General features: G+C 48.1%; 8 protein-coding genes across 8 annotated transcripts; 4 read left to right on the forward strand and 4 right to left on the reverse strand.

The window, feature by feature from the left end:
• Positions 1-452: 452 nt before the first annotated feature.
• FOIG_08547 (uncharacterized protein) lies at positions 453-1,714 on the reverse strand. The gene is made up of 3 exons (XM_031208591.1): positions 1,252-1,714; positions 1,127-1,201; positions 453-1,070 (listed from the first exon to the last, which is right to left on the reverse strand). Exons 1-3 carry the CDS (start codon positions 1,480-1,482, stop codon positions 963-965), a joined length of 414 nt encoding a protein of 137 aa, XP_031061597.1. The 5' UTR covers positions 1,483-1,714; the 3' UTR covers positions 453-962.
• Positions 1,715-2,582: 868 nt separating this feature from the next.
• FOIG_08548 (uncharacterized protein) lies at positions 2,583-4,177 on the forward strand (the record flags this gene model as incomplete). Its single annotated transcript, XM_031208592.1, has 2 exons — positions 2,583-3,955; positions 4,012-4,177. 2 exons carry the CDS (start codon positions 2,583-2,585, stop codon positions 4,175-4,177), a joined length of 1,539 nt encoding a protein of 512 aa, XP_031061598.1.
• A 705-nt stretch (positions 4,178-4,882) lies between these two features.
• FOIG_08549 (uncharacterized protein) lies at positions 4,883-6,482 on the reverse strand (the record flags this gene model as incomplete). The annotated part of the gene is made up of 3 exons (XM_031208593.1): positions 6,161-6,482; positions 5,542-6,105; positions 4,883-5,475 (listed from the first exon to the last, which is right to left on the reverse strand). Exons 1-3 carry the CDS (start codon positions 6,471-6,473, stop codon positions 4,883-4,885), a joined length of 1,470 nt encoding a protein of 489 aa, XP_031061599.1. The 5' UTR covers positions 6,474-6,482.
• A 1,212-nt stretch (positions 6,483-7,694) lies between these two features.
• Positions 7,695-9,057, forward strand: FOIG_08550 (uncharacterized protein; the record flags this gene model as incomplete). Its single annotated transcript, XM_031208594.1, has 5 exons — positions 7,695-7,913; positions 7,968-8,284; positions 8,344-8,591; positions 8,657-8,796; positions 8,860-9,057. 5 exons carry the CDS (start codon positions 7,695-7,697, stop codon positions 9,055-9,057), a joined length of 1,122 nt encoding a protein of 373 aa, XP_031061600.1.
• Positions 9,058-9,566: 509 nt separating this feature from the next.
• FOIG_08551 (uncharacterized protein) lies at positions 9,567-10,667 on the forward strand. The gene has a single exon (XM_031208595.1). It carries the CDS (start codon positions 9,636-9,638, stop codon positions 10,092-10,094), a length of 459 nt encoding a protein of 152 aa, XP_031061601.1. The 5' UTR covers positions 9,567-9,635; the 3' UTR covers positions 10,095-10,667.
• A 1,219-nt stretch (positions 10,668-11,886) lies between these two features.
• Positions 11,887-13,960, forward strand: FOIG_08552 (MFS transporter, SP family, major inositol transporter). Its single transcript, XM_031208596.1, has 2 exons — positions 11,887-12,586; positions 12,636-13,960. Exons 1-2 carry the CDS (start codon positions 12,088-12,090, stop codon positions 13,859-13,861), a joined length of 1,725 nt encoding a protein of 574 aa, XP_031061602.1. The 5' UTR covers positions 11,887-12,087; the 3' UTR covers positions 13,862-13,960.
• Positions 13,915-15,836, reverse strand: FOIG_08553 (uncharacterized protein). The gene is made up of 2 exons (XM_031208597.1): positions 15,134-15,836; positions 13,915-15,084 (listed from the first exon to the last, which is right to left on the reverse strand). Exons 1-2 carry the CDS (start codon positions 15,803-15,805, stop codon positions 14,224-14,226), a joined length of 1,533 nt encoding a protein of 510 aa, XP_031061603.1. The 5' UTR covers positions 15,806-15,836; the 3' UTR covers positions 13,915-14,223.
• An 801-nt stretch (positions 15,837-16,637) lies between these two features.
• Positions 16,638-19,168, reverse strand: FOIG_08554 (uncharacterized protein). The gene is made up of 3 exons (XM_031208598.1): positions 17,738-19,168; positions 17,516-17,689; positions 16,638-17,421 (listed from the first exon to the last, which is right to left on the reverse strand). Exons 1-3 carry the CDS (start codon positions 19,115-19,117, stop codon positions 16,717-16,719), a joined length of 2,259 nt encoding a protein of 752 aa, XP_031061604.1. The 5' UTR covers positions 19,118-19,168; the 3' UTR covers positions 16,638-16,716.
• Between the last annotated feature and the right edge of the window lie 265 nt (positions 19,169-19,433).

Genomic DNA, 19,433 nt, shown 5'->3' on the forward strand with positions numbered 1-19,433 from the left:
GTCTTTGACACATGAATCAGCCATTAGTCTTGATTCGCCTCTGAAACTCACCCCTCAGTGATAAATTTGGAAGAGAAAACTGTGACAGTTCACGATAACTCAGGCGTACCAACTAAGCGATTCCTAGAAACTATCACACTCCGAAATATCTGCAATTTATTTTCTTGCGACAGACTTAGTGAGGGTGAAACGTTGATGGCTTTTTATTTGTAGGTCGTTCAATCTAGCTCTCTGGCTACGAACTCGGGCCACGTCAACGTCACTCCCAAATCTCCAAGTATTTCTCTCAAACCAACCAGATCAACAGTTTCAGATGTAAAAATGAGTAAATCGTCAACCCTATGCCATGTTGCCCTATCCTCCCCGTAAATTATTTCCAAGGCAACGTCAAGGTAGTCAAGGCTGAAAATCTCAATTTTCGGTAGGAGATATGAATATCCGATGCAAGTGGTCATTTTGATGATAGGTTGTCTCGGCGAAGGTTTTTAATTAAATGTTTGCTTGTTGTTGGATCTCTTGTGCGATGTCAGGAGATTGGGTTGCCGAGCGTGGTTTTATTCTTTTGGGCGTTGCTTGACGTATTGTGAATGATTCCCTTTGAGCCTCGAGATATGAATGTGAGAGGGTTGGTGTGAGCTGAACATCTGTTTGCCGCGACCTCATCGACAAGTTTGTTATCCGCTGCTGAACCCGGTGCGTGCCACGTCTCATATTGTCATAGATGTTATGACGACATTTGTAGCGCGTCAACGCCCTCTCTGCTGTGATTAGATGCTCAAGCATCAATCCATATCAGACCTTGCAGTCTTTCACGGGTTGATCGTTGGTCAGACTGATCGTCAAACATGAACAGTGGCATCAAACGAAGTGGTAATTGAGGGCGCGAAATAAACTCTATTATCGTCTATTTATTAAACTAGACGTTTGTCGTAAAATCTTTTTTCATTAACCTCTTGAACATCTTACAGACGGGACTTAGTGTCCTCCTCACGGCCCTTCAAGTTAGGGTGAGGAGCGCGAACAGGTCGAGTGACAGCGTAGAAAGCAAAGCCCTGAGATTGGGTAGAGAACTGCCTATGCGTCAATATTGCGTCTCTCGAAGCGATGAAGGCGAATGGGTACTGACCTTGACCTTGGATCCAACGTGGAAGAAAGCAAAGTCACCGGGAACAAGGTGATGCGTGATACCAGTAGCCTCATCCTACGAATCATCAGTTTCACTATCGACGATAAGTCTTGCAAGGAACATACCAGCACGTCAATCTGACCACTCAAGACATACTTGCTCTCCTCAAAATCATAGTGCGCAGGACGGGCAGGACCAGCCTCGATCTTGTAGAAACCGGATGTGATGTGAGCGGGGGCATCGGTCTTTGTGCGGATGGTATGGAAGTCAGCGACGGTGGCGTTCTCGCCTTGGGGCAGAGGGATGAACTCGTGGCCGGCGCCCTTGATGACGGTGAGAGGGACGAGTTTAGACATTTTGACGGCTTATGGGGTATGAAGAGTATGGAACTGAAAGGGGAGATACGGAAAGATAGGGACGGGCTTTTATACCTTGGGAGTTCAGCGTGTAAGACACTTCGGTAACTGCCCCGATGCTGGGGAAGATTTGTGGGGAACGGATGTTCTCCCGGTCTCCACTTCGGCGCGGAGGTGATCTTGATGGCGACTTGATGTTGTCATTGTTCTTCCATTTCTGATAAGATAACTCAGATAAACGGTCGAGGCATAATTTCTGTCAGATATCTTCGGTATCTCTATGTAGAAATATTTCTTGACTATTCTCTTCATGCTCCTTTGTTGGCATCAAATGCCGGCCGAATTAACTCTCCGGGTTCTGGGGTTAGCGTAGCCGCCCGGACAAGACTCGGGATGTCTCCTCCACGTGATCGGAAAACTGTCATTACTGCCGAGACGAGCTGAGCCTATCAAGCACATCAAGATAGGTATATCTTGCCATCCGCCAGAAAACGTTATTGTCTACTCGAGCATGCCAAATGGGGTACCTTCGGCTCGATATTTCCAGTCTCCTGGGACCTTTGACAATGAGTCTATCTCTACAGGGTGTCAGTGGCCAAAGCCTGTGACGGTAGACATGCCTTCAGCAAGCTATGTGCATCACTGAGTATGGCATCATTACTAAGCCACTTACTTCTAAATTTGCAGTCAGTCAGTCATTTCCGCTGCGGCTGTTCGCACTGAGTAGAATGTCAATCGGATAGACCAAGCAAGACATGTGCATATCGATGTTTTTGCCGTCAAGTCTGCCTCGTAACTTGGCATTTATAACTGATTCAGAAATTAGTCCTTGCAATTGGACGCTCTCGACGGCCTTGCGTTCGATGGCGAAAATCTCCCTTTGCTATTGGGTCACGACGCTGAGGCTGACAGACTAGAGCTCAGCTGGAACGCCACCAAGGTCCGTATCTGGAGATGCCAACTCATGGCTGACTTTTCAGATACTCCCTTTTCCTTATCTTTTTTTTTGCCCGTTTTCATTTATATCTTTTTGTTATTTTATGCTTATTCTGCTCTTTTGTGAACCCGATGTGCAGCCTAATTGAAACTCGACGGACGCCATGAAGAAGCTTTCTGGCTGGAGGAAGACGGCCCTTTACCTTACCCTTCTGGCTGCAATCCTCACGATCTTCCTTATTACAGGCCTTGTCATATCTCTGCATGTTATCAACGGCGGCGGAGCATCTATCTTTGGAGAAACAGCCATCTTGAGCGGTTCATGCGATAAGATTTCCCGTGCAAATCTCTGGATCCATCTCGCCATCAACGTCATCGGAACAGGCGTCCTCGGCTCATCCAATTTCTTCATGCAAGTCCTCGTTGCTCCAACGAGGAAAGATGTCGATCGCGCCCATGCTTCAAAGCGCTGGGTAGAAATTGGTGTCCCATCGATCCAAAACTTTCGCTTTATTTCGAAGCGCCGGATATTGCTTTGGGTGCTCTTCTCACTTACCAGTATTCCTCTACATTTGGTCTTCAACGGTTCTGTTCTGGAGTCCAAGGCGACGAATGGATTTGTGGCCATCATGGCCTCGGAGACGTTTCTTGATGGTGCAAGATTTACTCTTCCGTCTGTGACGACATCGTCCAGCTACCCTTCCACTCTAGACAGTGAGAGCCCCCCGAACAAAACTATCAGGAGTATCAAGAGTTCTCTGGATGAAGAGTCCTGGGAACGCTTAGGATTCCAAGACTGTATGCGACGCTATAATGATCTTGAAGTCCTCATGCTAGATCGCCGGCATGTCGTTATGGTCATGAGCAATCAGAATAACACGCCTAGCTCTCAGTGGACTCGATCCAATGTCGTCAAAGGAGGTAATGGCTGGGACGATCAAGATGCACCAAATTCCCTCTGGTTCGCAGGCGCTTATCATCGGTTCAGGGATTCACGGGGGCTCATCACAAATTCTACGAATAACAATACAGTACCTGGTTACTATATGCAACTCGATCCAGACACTGGCGTCGTCTACATGAACGAAACAAAGTATGAGCCCGCATTTCAAACTATGAAGGTTGACTACTGCCTCTCCGAAAGGTTTAATGCTCCCTGTCGACTTAGCATTGCAAATCCTCTTCTTCTAATTGTCTGCATCATGTGTCTCTCCAAGTGCCTGTTATGTGCTTATACCTTGAAGGTCAGATCTTGGAGTAGTGAAGAGCCTCTCATGACTGTCGGGGACGCAATCTCTTCTTTCATTGCCAAGCCAGATACTTGCACAAAAGGAATGTGCACACTCGATGCTGAGGACCTGCATATGAAACTGGATCCAGAGAGGGCACTCAGCAGTCCGCGGCCCTGGAAGAAGAAACAAGTGGTGGCTGGTAATGCAGTAAATCCAGGTGTTTGGATCCTTTCTTACATGCTTATCGGAAGTCTATTGGTTCTCAGTGGACTCCTCCTTGCACCTGCGCTGCAGACGCAGTCTTTGTAAGTCGCCACCTAACTCTCACGTCAAAAGGCTAACACGCCGATGTGTAGACGAGAGTCACGATTCGTCCATCATCAGAAAAACGCCGACGTCAGCGATTCGGGGCTCAAGTCAGCATCACTGCTTGGTCTCACCATGATATCGAATACACCGCAACTCCTATTATCTCTATGCTACATGACGTTGAATGGGTTGATAACTCGAATGGTTGCCGAGTTTGAATGGGCTAGCTATGGGAATCAGTTCAAGGCTTTGAGAGTGACAAGCCCCAGGGGTAGCCAACGATCAACATATCGACTGCAACTCCCTTACCGCTGGTCCATTCCACTTCTTGCAATTAGTAGTATACTGCACTGGGTATATTCCAACTGCTTCTATTTGAGTAATTACGAATGTAAGTGGTTTCATGCTGTGCTAGGAAAAGGGCGATAAGTGCTTGGATTCGTCCATTGACAACTCTTATTAGTTTATGACCCCATGATTCCTTATGATATCATGGAAGTTGATCGCGGTCTTCAATTCTCGTCCGTGGCCATTTTGTTCGGTTTCTCGATATCAGTAGTTATAGCGCTGAGTCCTATAATTCTGGCAAAGCGCCATTTGCCAGGCCAGATGGTTCTAGGAGGAAGCAACTCCAAGGTCATTTCGGCTGCTTGCCACTGTATCCCCGTCAGTTCAAGCCACGCAACTCGAAAAGCTGGCGTGGTTACTGTTCATCCCTTGGAGACGTCGGAAAGCTTAGGAGATCCATTGGATTCGATGGCGAGTATGAAATTGAGATGGGGAGATGTATCGACGATAAATGCAGAGAGCGAAGTTGGCCATCTTGCGTTTGGAGTTGAAGAGCAGGGAGTCACAGAGCCAGTTGAGCAGAAACATTACAGTGGAAGAGGTTGTGATTCCTAACTTACTCCTTCTAGCAATGCTCAGATGTTAAGCCTGGTATGCGTAGCAACAGGCTTCGCCCGAATCATCAACGGAGTCTTGATCCACAGCGCAAAAGACTTCTGATCGGCCCAATTCCGACTCTCCTCACACAACTCAAGATCATACTTGAATAACAATGTCGCCAGAATGAGTCTCATCTCATGCATAGCCATATTCTGCCCAAGACAATTCCGAGGCCCGAACCCGAAAGGTTGGTGAGCTTCCCACATGTCTCCAGCATACTTCGAGTCCGTCTTGAGCCATCTCTCCGGCACGAAAGTATCGGCGTCCTTGAAGTTTGATTCAGAGTGGTATGTGGAGTAGTGGTGGACTGATACACGCGTCTCTGGTGGAATATATTTTCCCAGGATTTGCTGGCCGCCTGCTTGAACGACCCGTGGACTTCCGATGGGAACTGGGGGGTAGACGCGCAGAGCTTCCTTCAGACAAGCGTTCATGTACTTCAGTTCGGCAAGACGTTCGAAGGTAAGGTCGTCAGTATTCGTGAACTTGCCGCGAATCTCTTCAAGTAATGTCTTCATCTTCTCGGGGTATGTAAGCAGGTTATAAAGGCAACCGCTTAGTAGTGTAGCTAGAAAGCATAATCATGTCAGCCATCTTCGCGCACGTCTGTGGGAAGTTCACTTCTAATACATACCCGTTGTCTCAGATCCAGCAAGCATAAACAGTTCCGCATTAGAGTGCATTTCCTGAAGTGTAAGTCCCTTGCCCTCCTTTGCCGACATGACCAAGTTCCAAACATCAGGCTGATCAGAACCATTCTCCAAACGATGGTTCACACGATCTTCTGAGTGTTTGCAATGCGTGACGCGCTGCTCTGTAACTGACTTTGGTTCAAAACGAGTAAATATGGCGTTGAGAATGGGGTAATAGTTGATCATAGACGCAATCGGTAACATCTTGAGAGATTCGAAGATGGATCTCACCCAAGGGCTGTATTCGTTCTGTGCCAGGAGATTAAGAGGATGTCCGAAGCAGAGCTCAGCCATTACGTCGAAGGTTGTGAAGTTGAGAAGCTGCGTCATTTCAACTGGTTTGGCGCCGTCATTTCCAACCTCGGAGATCTTGTACATGAGAAGATCTGAGTATTTCTTGAACAAGGGTTCTTGTTGTTTCAGGGCGCGCTCTGAGAAGGCCGGTGAAAATAGGCGTCGCACACGAGTATGGTTCTCAGTATTGGTAGTAAGCATACTAGGAACACCTAATACCTGTATAAGCCAAGCTTAAATTTATCACCTCTGCATGAACATGCTTACCATTCACCGGCTGTACAGAGAACTCCTGCGCCTTTTCCGTCACTTTAGGTCCATGGATATCATTCCAAGCCTCGCTAGCAGTATAGCTCACATCCGTCGGTCCAAAGCGAACAACAGGTCCATACCGATCGTGCAAGCTCTTCATCCACTTAACATCCTCGCCCTTGAGCGAAGCCAACCAGTAAGGAATGCGGGTGATCCCGCAGATCTTTGGGCCGGGGATGTTCGCTAGCGGATGCAGCGTGACATAATAAATTGCATTGCCGAGAAGATACAAGCCCAGAATGGCTATGAATGCGAGAATAGGTCCCATTGTTGACGCAGTTGTAGCGAGAGAAAAAGCAAATGCCGAGGAGGAAGGGGAGGTGATTGAAGAAGGAATCTTGGGTGCGAGGGCGGTGACTACTGGCTTGTCGGTAAAGTGATAGGTAACCAAACATCACTGAGTCCCTAGGGGTCGTTTCTGCATCATCCCTGATCGTAAAAACGTTCCTTTGCGGCGTTACGCTGGAGGTGGGCACCCAAGCCAGGGCCTGCGCAAATGAAACATGAAGAATTTTTCATCAAAATATCATCCACTAGAAACTACACTTTCCTGCTGAAACGGCAGCCATTCTGTGCTGTTTGCTTCGGGATTGGCCCAGTCTACATACATGAACTCCTGCTCTCCCAACTCGGACATTCTTCATAGAAGAGTTTGAGACGAAAACTGAGGTAATTGCTCACAGGTGTTTATTCGCTTAGCAGACTCATCCCTGAACCCTCATATCATGTTCTTTCTTGGCTCTTGCAGTAGCTCAAACTTTATTTCCCATTTGCGCTGCTATTATTGGATATGAAGTTGTAGCGCGAGGTTCAGGACCAGGGGAATAGTTTCCCCGGAGCAGGGGACCAAGACGTTCCCCAGTTGTCGTCTCTTCCCTCTTCTATGAAGAATGTCCGTGTTGTTCAGATCAGACATTTCTTGCCTGGGGAACCTGATGTAGCCTTTTCGTTTATAAGCAGAAAGAAAACACGGGAAATGGGAAGTTGTATCATTGTCTTGCATTCTGGCTGGCCGGTGATGACATGCATGACATGACAGCATACGGAAGGCTATGACAGCTCGGATTCTCGTATAATTTTGGGACCATCAACCACGGCATTGTATCCCGACGACTTCAAGGTAGTATTTTAATACCAAGAACTTGCTTCTTCGACCCTCACATCACATAAATCACTCCAATCACGCGCCGCAAACACGAAACAAAAGCGACATGAGTGTCTTGGCCCTACCAGACCCCTAACAGCTGAAAACCGAATTAGATCAGATCGAGACTAGCGAGGTAGAATGCCCCGTGTGCATGATCCAGAAGTAACCTAGACACGGGGGTCTACAACCAACAGTCATGAAGGAATGGCTGCCGATTGCGCAGCCAGGGTTTGACCAGATCCATCATACACGGCAATAAAGAGATCCCGCCCCTTTCAATAAACAACTTGGGCTAGGTTCAATTCAAGCGTCTTCTTGTATTCGTAATTTGACGACTCCAAAATGGCGGCTTCGATGACGGGAGAGCAGATTCAGGCTCTCGCTGATGCCCTTGAACCTCTAACACCGAAAGATCTTGGACCAGCTGTTCAAGGCTTCGCAGTCGCCTTCGGTATCACAAGCGTCATTGTCGTTTGCCTCAGGATCTATGTGCGCGCGGGTTTATCTGGAGTATCGCCACGCCTTCTCGGGTTCGAAGACTACCTAGCTGTTGTTGCGACAGTAAGCTACCCTCTTCTTCTGATTTAAGTACCAAATTGACTAACTCTAGCAAAGATACTTTTAATCCCCGCCGTCGTTTTCGCATTCCTTGCAGCGCGCTATGGGGTCGGTTCTCGCGATGCGAATATTCCGAACCAGATGTACCTTATTCGCGCCACCGAGTACCAAACATACTGGGAGCTTTTATACTTTACTTCATCGACCATCATTAAGTGTGCCATCGGTTTTACATGCATACGCCTCGATCGTCGGAAGCGAGTTGTTTTTCCTATATGCGTCAACATGTCGATTATGGTCATCGTAACTGTTCTAGCCTTGGCATTCGTGTTTGCCAATTGCAAACCTTTCAATGCGACATGGAATCCAGCTTTGTGAGCTTATAAATCCTCGTATAAACGTCAGTACTTCAACCAGCTAACGGGAGTGTCAGAGGAACTTGTCAGAAGGTCATCAGCTTGCAGACGGTGAGCTACATCGTTTCGGCTATCCAAATGGCGACCGACTGGGCATGTGCGATCATTCCGTTCTTTATCGTAGCAGGACTACAGATGTCTCGGCGCAGAAAGATATCCGTCATCACTATCCTCGGTCTCGGTGTTTCAGCGAGTATTGCGACCTGTATTCGGATGCCCTATCTGAAGTACTATGACGTGGTGAAATATCCAAACGAGATCGCTTGTACGTTTGGATACGTTACTTTTCCTTGGCCTATAGGTACATCTTCTAACTTTCGTCTTATTTAGATCATCTCGGCGTCGTCAGTATCACCTCCAACGTTGAATGCTGTCTAGGCATCATCGCATGTTCTCTACCACCGCTCCGAAAGCTGTTCAACTTCTACTACGGCTCCTCTCACGAAGGAAACTACCAGTACACAGGCGAAGTGAGTTCCCCAAATCTGCCTTGTAACACATCAATATCTGCATACACTTGCTAATTATCGCAGAGCGAGAACGTCCTTCAGAATTCCGGTCAGGGTATCAGGTTGGATTCAATCAATGGCCGAAAAGGAACATTTCACGCATCAGCCCAACGTGTTCCATCACGAGCTCGAGATCACGAGACAGACGATGATAATTCAAGCAGCAAGGGAATTATACGGAAAACGGAGGTCAGAGTTAGCTCATCGAGGTATAACTCGTAGCCCGAAATTATTTTGCGCGAGGTCTCATACGAGAGAGTCATGATGTTGGCCAAGCCTAACAGTGTATGAAATTGCCGGTTCAAAACTATAGAAGTCATAGAAATACATAAATAGAAGAAATGCAAAACTAGAAATTATATATCGCTAGATGTCGTTTTGGACCCAGTGCACATCTCTGATGAAATAGATACCCGTCGCACTGGATCTGATACGATCGGCTGAGTTATCACCTTAACACGTGCGCCCGCTATGCACACCTACTTCTGTTAGCGCAGAATCGTCATCTAATATTTTCTCCAGTCTACCCAGTCTCGTGCAGCGGCTTCACATTAAAATTCCGGCAATTGCCAAGCCCGGACAGTCATCGTATGGAACTAATTACGCCCTCTTGTGCCAATTATAACAGGTTTGTAGCCAATGATTGCCATTCCTGGTGATGCTGACGCGGGGTTGAGGATAAGCTTACTGCGCTGACGCTGCTGACAACTTCTCAATGACTATAAGAACCTCGAAAGATCAATCTCCACGACTGATCTAATTCTGTAGAACACTTGTCGCATTGTCTTAATATCACCAAAATGGCAATCACTGATAAAATCCACCCGATTTACAGCCTCTGGTTCCTCTGGGTCGACCCCATCCTGACTCTCGTCGGGATGTATGTCAACTTTGTCGACCACGATCTCGCTATGCAGGCCTTCTTCATAAATTACCCACCAACAGACCACTTCCGCTGTTTCATCTACCAGATCGGCGGCATGGGCACGTCATACCTAATCATCCTCGTCGTACTACTACGCTACACGCACGACATCAACATCTGGAAGATAGTGCAGCTAGCTATCTTACCAGCTGACTTCACCATGCTCACGGCTATATACATCGGCATGCGCATCTCGGGTAATTTAGCGCTTGCGGATTGGCGCTCGGAAGATTGGTTTAGTATTGTTGTTACGGGTATCTGCACTGTTCTCAGAATCGCGTTTGTTCTGGGCGTTGGGGTCAGGGATACGAGGGGGAGAGCCAAGAGGGCTTAGTTCAGCCAAGAAGGCACAGCCGGTAGGGCTGAGGAGATGAGATTTTGGTGGCGGACGGGATGAGATGGCTAAATTCGTTTCGTGGGTTGGGTTAGCAAGCTCAAACTTGAGGCTCTGCTTGCGCCGCAAACTCACGATGACCTCAAGACGCCAGTCCCTGGATCGGAAGAGTTTTCCAGTGTCGTATCGTAATGTACAGAACCCCACTATTGACTGAATTTTCTCTCTGCTACTGTCTCATTCTTCCGCCGTGGAAAAATGGAATCAATGCTGTTTTCTGGTTTGATTACAAGTGGAGACTCGTTAATTCCTAAAGCGGTATAAATCCCAACTCTTCGATGCCCAAGCAGGAATTTCACGCGGATCCGCAGAGTTCATGACTCGATTTCTCTCCTGGCAATCGAGTGCAAATGTGATCACCACTTTGAGTTCTCTTAAACGTCTGCCTGATAATCCCTGCCATTGCAAAAATTGGGGTTTTGTTCTGTGGAGGAATTCGGCCCTTTACCCAGAATCGCGGGGGTCATAGCGCCCCCGTGATATCCTCGTTCTACCCAAATCGCGTTGTCTACCATGCGAAGAAGCTATACACAGGTCCGTTTCTTTCCGTCGTGTTGGAGATGGTGGAGTTTTTGTAGTCATCTGCTTGAGGCAACGGGCCGACAGTCGAAACGAGCAGAGTCGGTCATCCAAGGTTCTTACCCTGGACACGGAGACAGAGCGTGGTGAGCACGTCTCCGCATGTTTGTTCGCCATGGGGAAGTGTTAAGGTTGATTTGTGGGTTTGTGGTGCAATTGGACGGGGGACGTTGGGCGCGGTATTTTACGCGACTGCTGTTGATGATGCCGATTCTCCGGTAGCAAATCATAACATCTCACGACAAGAGGTCTAGATTGAGAAACAAAAGTTTAATTGACATTAGTTGTGTTACATTCTGGTGATTCGTAAGCTGTCAATTAAAGCCAAACATGAGATCGTTGGCTAGCGTAGGGTAGCTTTTTCACAGTGAACCATCGTCATGTTACTGATTGACAGCCAAGAGATGCGGCTGAATCATGGCGAGATCGCAAACGCTCTAGTGCTCGCTTCAGCGGCCGCTTTCATTCAATCAGTCTAGTCTACCACGAGATCCCATCTTGGCATGGGAATAGCAAAGCCTTCGACTTGGCATTGCCTTATGCCTTCTGTTTCCTTTCCATCTCCTGATACCTAACAAAAACTCACTTCGGCCATGCCACGCTAGGAGTACTTGTGCCAGCTTCTTCACGCCAACGTTCCAACGTTGGTCCCTCATTACGGAATGGCTTGTTTTCCCAGGTGGAGAGAAACAGGGCGACCGTCAACCGCTCCCGTGACGTAAAAGGCTTGCCATAGAACATTTCTAGAAAAGGAACATCATTCATCCGCGGCTAGTCTCATGTCGATCCCTCCCGGGACTTGAAAGAGTGGACATGCCAGTATGACCGCTGACGCGACTCATTGGTCTACCCACCGGACCGACACATTCAATGCGACCCTTGAAAGGCTTCTCGGCAATGATGGATGGTTCGATGAACCTGTAGGAGTAGAGATCATCCGAGTAAGCATCATGTCACTGGTGATGATCGCGCGGTGATCCCGCTCTAAATGCTTTCGATCCTACGTCGCCTACCAACCTACCTTATCGATACAGGAGACGCGTTATGGAACTCCACCCCATAATCGGCTCAGACGGCATCTTCTGATGGAGAACCAGCGGCGAATCTTTCGGTGCTACCGTCATGGGCACGCTCCGCATTAGTGTTATTCCCCATAACTTTGTGTCGTTGCATTTTGCGGTGCCCCATGGCGAAACAGACTACTCACATAAAGTCTCTCCAGACTTGTGGAATTGTGGGTTGCATATAAAAACCTGGGGTTTGCCGCGACAAGCAATTCTCTTTCACCAGCCTACAGGTGTCACTGACAACCTTTACTCCTCACTACTCATTATACAATTATAATTCTTTCGCCATGGGCAAGAGTCGACAGAACTCGACCACCACGGTCGATCGTGAGAAGGATGAGATCCAAAAAGCAATGGGCCATGAAAAAGCCGAGTTCGAAGCCCTTGAAGTAGCTCGTCATGGCGGTCGTGAGATCGACGAGCTCATTGACGACATGGAGCGCCAGCTTGATGAGTCTGGTGGTCTGAATAAGGGCTTCTTCCAGATCCAGTTCGCCAACCCCAAGCACTTTACCTGGCTCCTGGTAGCGTTTGCATCCATGGGTGGTCTCCTCTCCGGTCTTGACCAGTCTCTCATCAGCGGCGCGAACTTGTTCCTGCCCGACGACCTTGGTCTCACTGAGCATGAGAACAGTCTTGTCAATTCTGGTATGCCGCTTGGTGCTGTTGGTGGCGCGCTGCTTTTGTCGCCTGCAAACGAGTACTTTGGTCGAAAGGGCGCTATTATCATCTCTATTATTCTTTACACTATTGGTGCTGCCTTGGAAGCTGGTTCAATCAACTTTGGTAAGTCGTCTGCCTCCGCGCGATCATCATCACCGTGCTGACTATTCAGGTATGATTGTCTCATCGCGTGTCATTCTCGGTCTCGGAGTCGGTCTCGAAGGTGGTACAGTCCCTGTCTACGTCGCCGAAACCGTCGAGCGCCGAATTCGCGGTAACCTTGTCTCTCTGTACCAATTCAACATCGCCCTCGGTGAAGTCCTTGGCTACGCTGTCGGCGCAATCTTCCTTAACGTCCCCGGCAACTGGCGCTACATTCTGGGTTCATCCCTCCTCTTCTCAACCATCATGTTCTTCGGCATGCTCTTCCTCCCCGAGTCTCCCCGTTTCCTCATCCACCAGAAGCGTCACCTCGATGCATACAAGGTTTGGAAGCGCATTCGCGGTATTGAGGACCGTGAGTCTCGTGAGGAGTTCTACGTCATGAGTGCCTCTGTCATTTCAGAGGAGAATGCTGTCGCTGAGGGTGCCAAGAACCATCGCTTCCCTTGGATGGACTTCTTTACTGAGCCCCGTGCTCGTCGCGCTCTTGTCTACGCCAACATTATGATTCTTCTTGGTCAGCTTACTGGTGTCAACGCCATCATGTACTACATGTCTGTTCTTATGAACCAAATTGGCTTTGACAAGAAGGAATCCAACTACATGTCCCTTGTTGGTGGTGGATCTCTTCTCCTCGGCACTATTCCCGCTATCTTCCTCATGGAGAGGTTCGGTCGACGCTTCTGGGCCATCACTATGTTACCTGGATTCTTTATTGGACTGGTGTTGATTGGTGTCAGTTATCAGTTCGACGTCAAGACTCAGCTGCAGACTGTCGAGGGTCTTTACCTCTCCGGCCTCATCATTTATATGGGCTTCTTTGGTTCCTACGCCTGTCTGACCTGGGTCGTTCCTTCAGAGGTTTATCCCACCTACCTTCGAAGTTACGGAATGACTACATCTGATGCTCTTCTCTTCCTCGCCTCTTTCGTCGTCACCTACAACTTCTCCGCTATGCAGAATGCCATGGGCAGGACTGGTCTTGCTCTGGGCTTCTATGGCGGTATTGCGTTCATTGGTGAGATCTACCAGATCTTCTTCATGCCTGAGACCAAGAACAAGACTCTGGAAGAGATCGATGTTGTCTTCTCGCGACCTACCATGGATATTGTTAGAGAGAACTGGGCTGGTGTTAAGGAGACCACCCGCCTCCTACTCACTGGACATTGGCACAAGGTCTTTGTCGAGCAGGCTATGACAGATCCCAAGGATCAGGTCCAGGTCTCTCATGCTTAGATGATTACTATGATACTGGTGGTGGATGGGGTTGGTTATTTAACGTTGATGATACCAAGAGTAACTAGTTACTATTAATGACAACTGAATGCTCAACTATGCTAGTGTGCCTTCTGCGTGAAAAGTCTAAAGCCATGGGACGAGTTACAGTTCAAGAACCTGCCATGTAATCGAATTATGTTGATTCTCCTTAGGCTATTCTAAACTTATCCAACGTAGTTTAACCCCGATTAAATTGCCCTCGGTATCTCTAAATTATGTTAAACTTCTCTAAGTATGTCTGTCCTTTGTGATAGAAATTATCCCCTTTAGCCTGCGTCCAAATATCCATACCCCGAATCCATTACCACCGAATAATCATTTTAGCTTTCCTCTCCATCATACCTATAAACACCACGATTCTCAAGTTGCGTCTGGAACAAACTCTGTGGTTCAACTCGCTTCCCCGTCTCCAGCAAGGTAGCATTGCCCTTTGGATCGTTGCCCTGGTCTCCGCACCCAATGCACCAATTGATGCCGGTAGGCGGGGACTCGAACTCACAACGCCCATCTATGTTCCAACCAACGCCACCATTGATGGACCAACCGTGACCTGAACCCTTGGTGTTGCGGTTCACGAAGTATGTTGCTACTGAGGTATCTTCTACCAACAAGCCCTGAGCCCATCTCTGATGAGGGTATATAGTCTGAGAATCAGACTTGGTCTTGTGACGGAGGACAGCATTGGGACCAGGCGTCAACGACCCCGTGGCGACGGAAAAGCAGCGCGCAGAAGGGATACCAACTTGTTCACAGTCTTGAACAAGAACTTGTGAACCTTGGATCAAGATGTCAAAAGGAAGCGCACTTCCCGAGATATCTTTATCTCGGTTCATGGTAGTGTTCTGGATGGTGATGCGAGAGGCATCTTGGTCAATCTGAAAGAACTTGTTGAAGCCTTTCAGAGTGAGACCACTGACCCAACTGTCAACTGTCCAAGATGGGAAGCGGACGGCAGCAGCGTTGCATGTCTTGTCACTGAGAGAGGCCCCAGAGCAAGTGTCGGGTACCTCAATGGAGAGATCCTTGATACCCATCTCACTGTTGGTTTCAGGAGGGGTATAGACAATGAGCTCTGGCTGCAGATAGTCCAAGTCAAGATTGTCTGTCAAGGGTATCTTGAGGGTGATGTTGTTACCATAGACACCGCTGATCTGATTTGGCGTCATAAATCTTTTGTTCTCCTACATAAAGTTAGTACATACACAGTTACAAGCGAGGATGACTACATACCGGTATCCAGGTTTGGGATGCATCGTCTCGCACCAGACTGCTCATGCCATTGGCCTTGATCCACGATTCTGTGGCTATTCTAGAAACATAGACTAGTTGGTCCACTGCAAAGCCAGTGCTGTTGATGACCTTGATTGAAGAGGAGCCGATGGGAACATAATCATTGGTGATGTTTGACCTGAACCCGTACCTGGGCTTGACAGTATTGCTAGAACCAAGCGTGAAAACAGGTACAGATGGCTTCTCGCTCAATGACAGAACGGTTTTACCACCAGCAGACCCGGTGACGACAACGTTGCTAGAGAGGTTCAGGCCTGCAGTCATAGACCATTTACCAGGAGGCAGGATGACAGAGCCACCGCTTGAAGAAGCAATGCTATCAATAGCAGCTTGTATCGCCGGCCTCACATCAACGCTATTATTAAAAGAAACAGTGATGTTGGGGGCGGTGATGTTGGGTAGTATGATAGCAGAGTTATGATACCCAGCAAAGCTAAAGTCAGGGATCACATCCCCACGAGAACTCATGACTGTCGTCCAATCAAACGCATGATGCTTTTTCTTAGCCAGCGTGAAGTAGGTAGCACACGTAACAGTGATAGTGACGATGATAAAAATGGCAACGACGGAGAAAATGGTCCAGCGAGAGAAACACTGTCGAGGAAGAGGCATCGGGAAAGTTCCAAAAAGGGGAATAATTCAGGTGGGGGAGTAGCAGTCCTGCTACTCATGTCGGAGCGAGGGGTTATATAAACCGTCAAAACATGGGACAGCATTCGGCAAAGCGTGACTGGAATGAAGAGTGACATCTAGAACCCACTGATTAACTTTAACAACCAAGCATAATCGTCATCGCTGATTGGTTAGTTTACCCAGTGAAAGAAGTATATCATCAATTGCATCATTATTAAGAGCATGTAGGATATAGGTTCAGTGCTCATGCAGCCTACAAGTATAAAAAATATCTAACGGAGATATCGATAGGGTTTCCTTAACTGAATCGCCATCAGAATTTAACCAGATCAGGCACTACGGAGGTATAATCTTACGCTTATGTGAAGGGTCTCACTTGTCCTGCGTTAGTGTCATGACTGGAATGGAGGGCGCCCGGATATGGCTGCGGGAGGCGACATTGCTCTTGCGGGGACGGGCTGTAGCGGTGATGTCACTTTGTCTTAAATTTCAAGGTTGATTTTAAAAATCCTTGATTCATGGTTGCCTAACGGTTAGTGACAATCGCCGTTGTGCAATGGGGGAATGGGGATAGTCAGACATGCGGCGAACCGCAAACGTGGGATCTCGGCGAACTCTGGACAACCCCGTCATGGTGGGTTGAGTGAATCAACGGTTTTAGAAAGGTTGCCAAGGAAACAGGGCTTCTGTATTCGGAATATTGAACGATGAACGAGCTTTTACCGAGGCTCATGTAGACACTGTATGGAGTCATGGCATATGCTCAGAAAGCGAATAGTGGTTGCATCCATCACTATCACGACCGATTGAGTTTTTGATTGATTCATGATTGTCATTAAATATTATGCTAATTAACTTTTAGGTCTAGTGTTCTATTGCTAGTATGTAATCTAGCAGTCTACATCCGCTCGCTCGTCCTTGAGGCGACAACGCTCTGGTTTAGCAATTGCCTCATCATCCAACAGATTTTTCAACAACAAAGGCGCTTCTCCCTTTTCAGCCGCAGACAAAACATCTGCGTCAAACAGCTTGGCCTCTTCTTCGGTTATTTCCACTTGAGGAGGAACGGGACCAGAAGATGCCGTGACTCCAGATACACCCCAGACTTGACTTCCGAGGTTGGTGGCAACCTTTGTAAAGATGATGACACTCATGACTGGTGATACACACTTGTTGATCAGGTATCCGATCGCAAGTTTGTGCCCTCGCTTTCGTAACTCAGGCTCAAGAAGAACTGAACAGAAGAACCAAAGAGAGGGCAACTGGCCAACTACCAACATGGGAACAAGCTTGAGAGCAGAGATATGACGAACGCAGCTTGCGATGAACAAAGCAGTGTTGAGAATGCGGTAGTACACCAAGCTCAGACGGATGACTTCAACAGAGGCAGCAATGCGAGTAATGGTGATCATCTTCTCGCCAGCCAAATAGAAGTAATTGTTGAAGTAGGCATTTGAGCCCCATCGACGTCTTTGGCTTAGGTAGTGGAACAGTGACTGGGGAGCAACCGTCTCACTGACGGCATCAGGGACGAACAGTGTACGAAGATGTTCACCCTGAGACAGCATTGAGTAAGTGAGTCGCCTATCAGTGCCCTAGAAAGTTTAGGTTAGCCTTGTGGGGAGGCTACGGGAAGTGGGAGCAATGATCCGAAGGTTTCTTGCTAGGAGAATTAGGGGTTCCACTTACGAGGTATTGCACTTGGTGGTTCATGACTAGTTCACCGGTAACGGGTTCGGCGTATTTCCGAATAGCACCGGCCATTTCTGGTCTCACTGCTATCATGGTGATGCAACCAGGTAAACAAGTGACTTTTCCAATGAACCCTTCAGCTCGCCGTCTGACATATTGTCCAAACGTGTACTGTAGAATGTTAGACCACGTCACAGCCGAATAGTTGGGGAAACATACCTGAAATTGCTGATAGAGATTCCAAAACGACCATTCATATCCAGGTTCAAGCTCAACCAGGACAAGTCCACAAGCAGCAATAGCCTTGTCATCGCGAGCAAGAGCATTAGCCAGAAGAGCGACAGCGCCCTTGTAGATAGTAGAGTCGGCATCGGTGCAGAAAACCATGTCAAAGCCCTTGAAGTCTTCGCCCTTGGTCAACTCAGGGAGAATTTCGTCCCACATCTCCTTTCGTAGAAGCTTTGTGTAGAGAGGAGAGTTTTCACGAGGAAAGTTGAAAAGATCATGGCAGAGAATGAGAGAATCCTTCTTGCCGGCGTTCTTGACCTTCTCGATGACAATGACAGGGACATCTTCCATGAAACCGGCAAGGACGTTCAAGACACCCTTCTTCCACTTAAAAGAGACGTAGGGGCGTTGGAACTCGCGAACCATTCTTGTCATGTGTGATCGAACATCCCGAGGCTTGCCATCGAGGATGACGACCATGACTTGCTTGTGAGGCTCAACACCATTATCCCGAAGAGAGAAGATAGTCTTGACGATCTGCTCCTCACTCTCAGAGTAGGCAGGGATGAGAGACAAGATCCATTTTCGGCTGACAGGCTTGGGTGGGTAGAACTTGTCATGGATAGCACGATACATCATCCCGGTAGGAGACAGGATCGCAGATAGGAAATCCTTGCTCTTGACGAACAAGATGACGATGAAGATCAACTTGCTCTTCTTACCAAAGAAGGCAGTGATTGCCATGCAGATGTTGAGAAACACGATGATCCCCATGAAGGCGACCCTTTGGTTGCGCAGATCCCTTTGCGATAAGATCCTCGCAGGATCGACAGGGTCTTCGATCTTGGGGTAACCGCATGTCTCAATGCTGTCATTTGCGTGCACTGGTGCTGGCTCAACAAACTTCGATGAGACAACCTTCGGTGAGACAGAGACAGTGGGGCTAAGTTTCTGAGGATCTGACTCAAGAGGGCAGATACTCTCCTCATCAGTGGTAGAGAGTCTTGAGTCTTTTGAGGGTGAGGCATTGAGATTGAATAAAGGCGTGAGGTTTTCTGTAGGAGAAGGGAAGAGAGGGTCTTGATGGATCTTGGGCTCGACAGGTGGTGTAGGGGGCTGTTCTGAGATGACATTGAGAGTAAAGAAAGGGGCATCCTTCTTGTGGTGGTGATGATGGTCATGACCATCATCGCCAACAACAGTCTCTGCTGTAGAAGAGAAGGAAGTGTTCTGCCATGATCTCATGTGCCGCATAGGAGGACGGTCAGGAGCATGAAGGGAGGTACCATTGGCAAATTCATTATCGAAGTAAGCCTTCTTGGCCTCAAAGGAGTACAAGGCGCTTCTCGGTCGTGTACTTAGAGAAGCCATGTTTGAGAGAGAGTAAAAAAGGGCGTAGAGAAGAGAACTGAGCGAAACAAAGGAGAAACGGGGGGAGGAATTCAAGACATGGCCTTCAAATCAACAGCTCACTCGAGGCAAAAAAGATCATCCAAACAAGGTCCCCCCCCCATCATGACAACAGGGAAATGGCCTTGGCAGTATTGAAATCCTGGCTTCGCCCCTGTCGAATTCCAGTTCCCTGGGCCGTTTTCGACCAACTTGGCCGTGCCATGCATCCTACACGGTTTTTCCTGAAGAGAGTATGGGCAGGGTAGGGGAGGCAAAAAGAAAAACTTAGGATCTC

This window comes from Fusarium odoratissimum (assembly GCF_000260195.1).
Source record: "Fusarium odoratissimum NRRL 54006 unplaced genomic scaffold supercont1.13, whole genome shotgun sequence".
Classification (NCBI taxonomy): Eukaryota; Fungi; Ascomycota; class Sordariomycetes; order Hypocreales; family Nectriaceae; genus Fusarium; species Fusarium odoratissimum.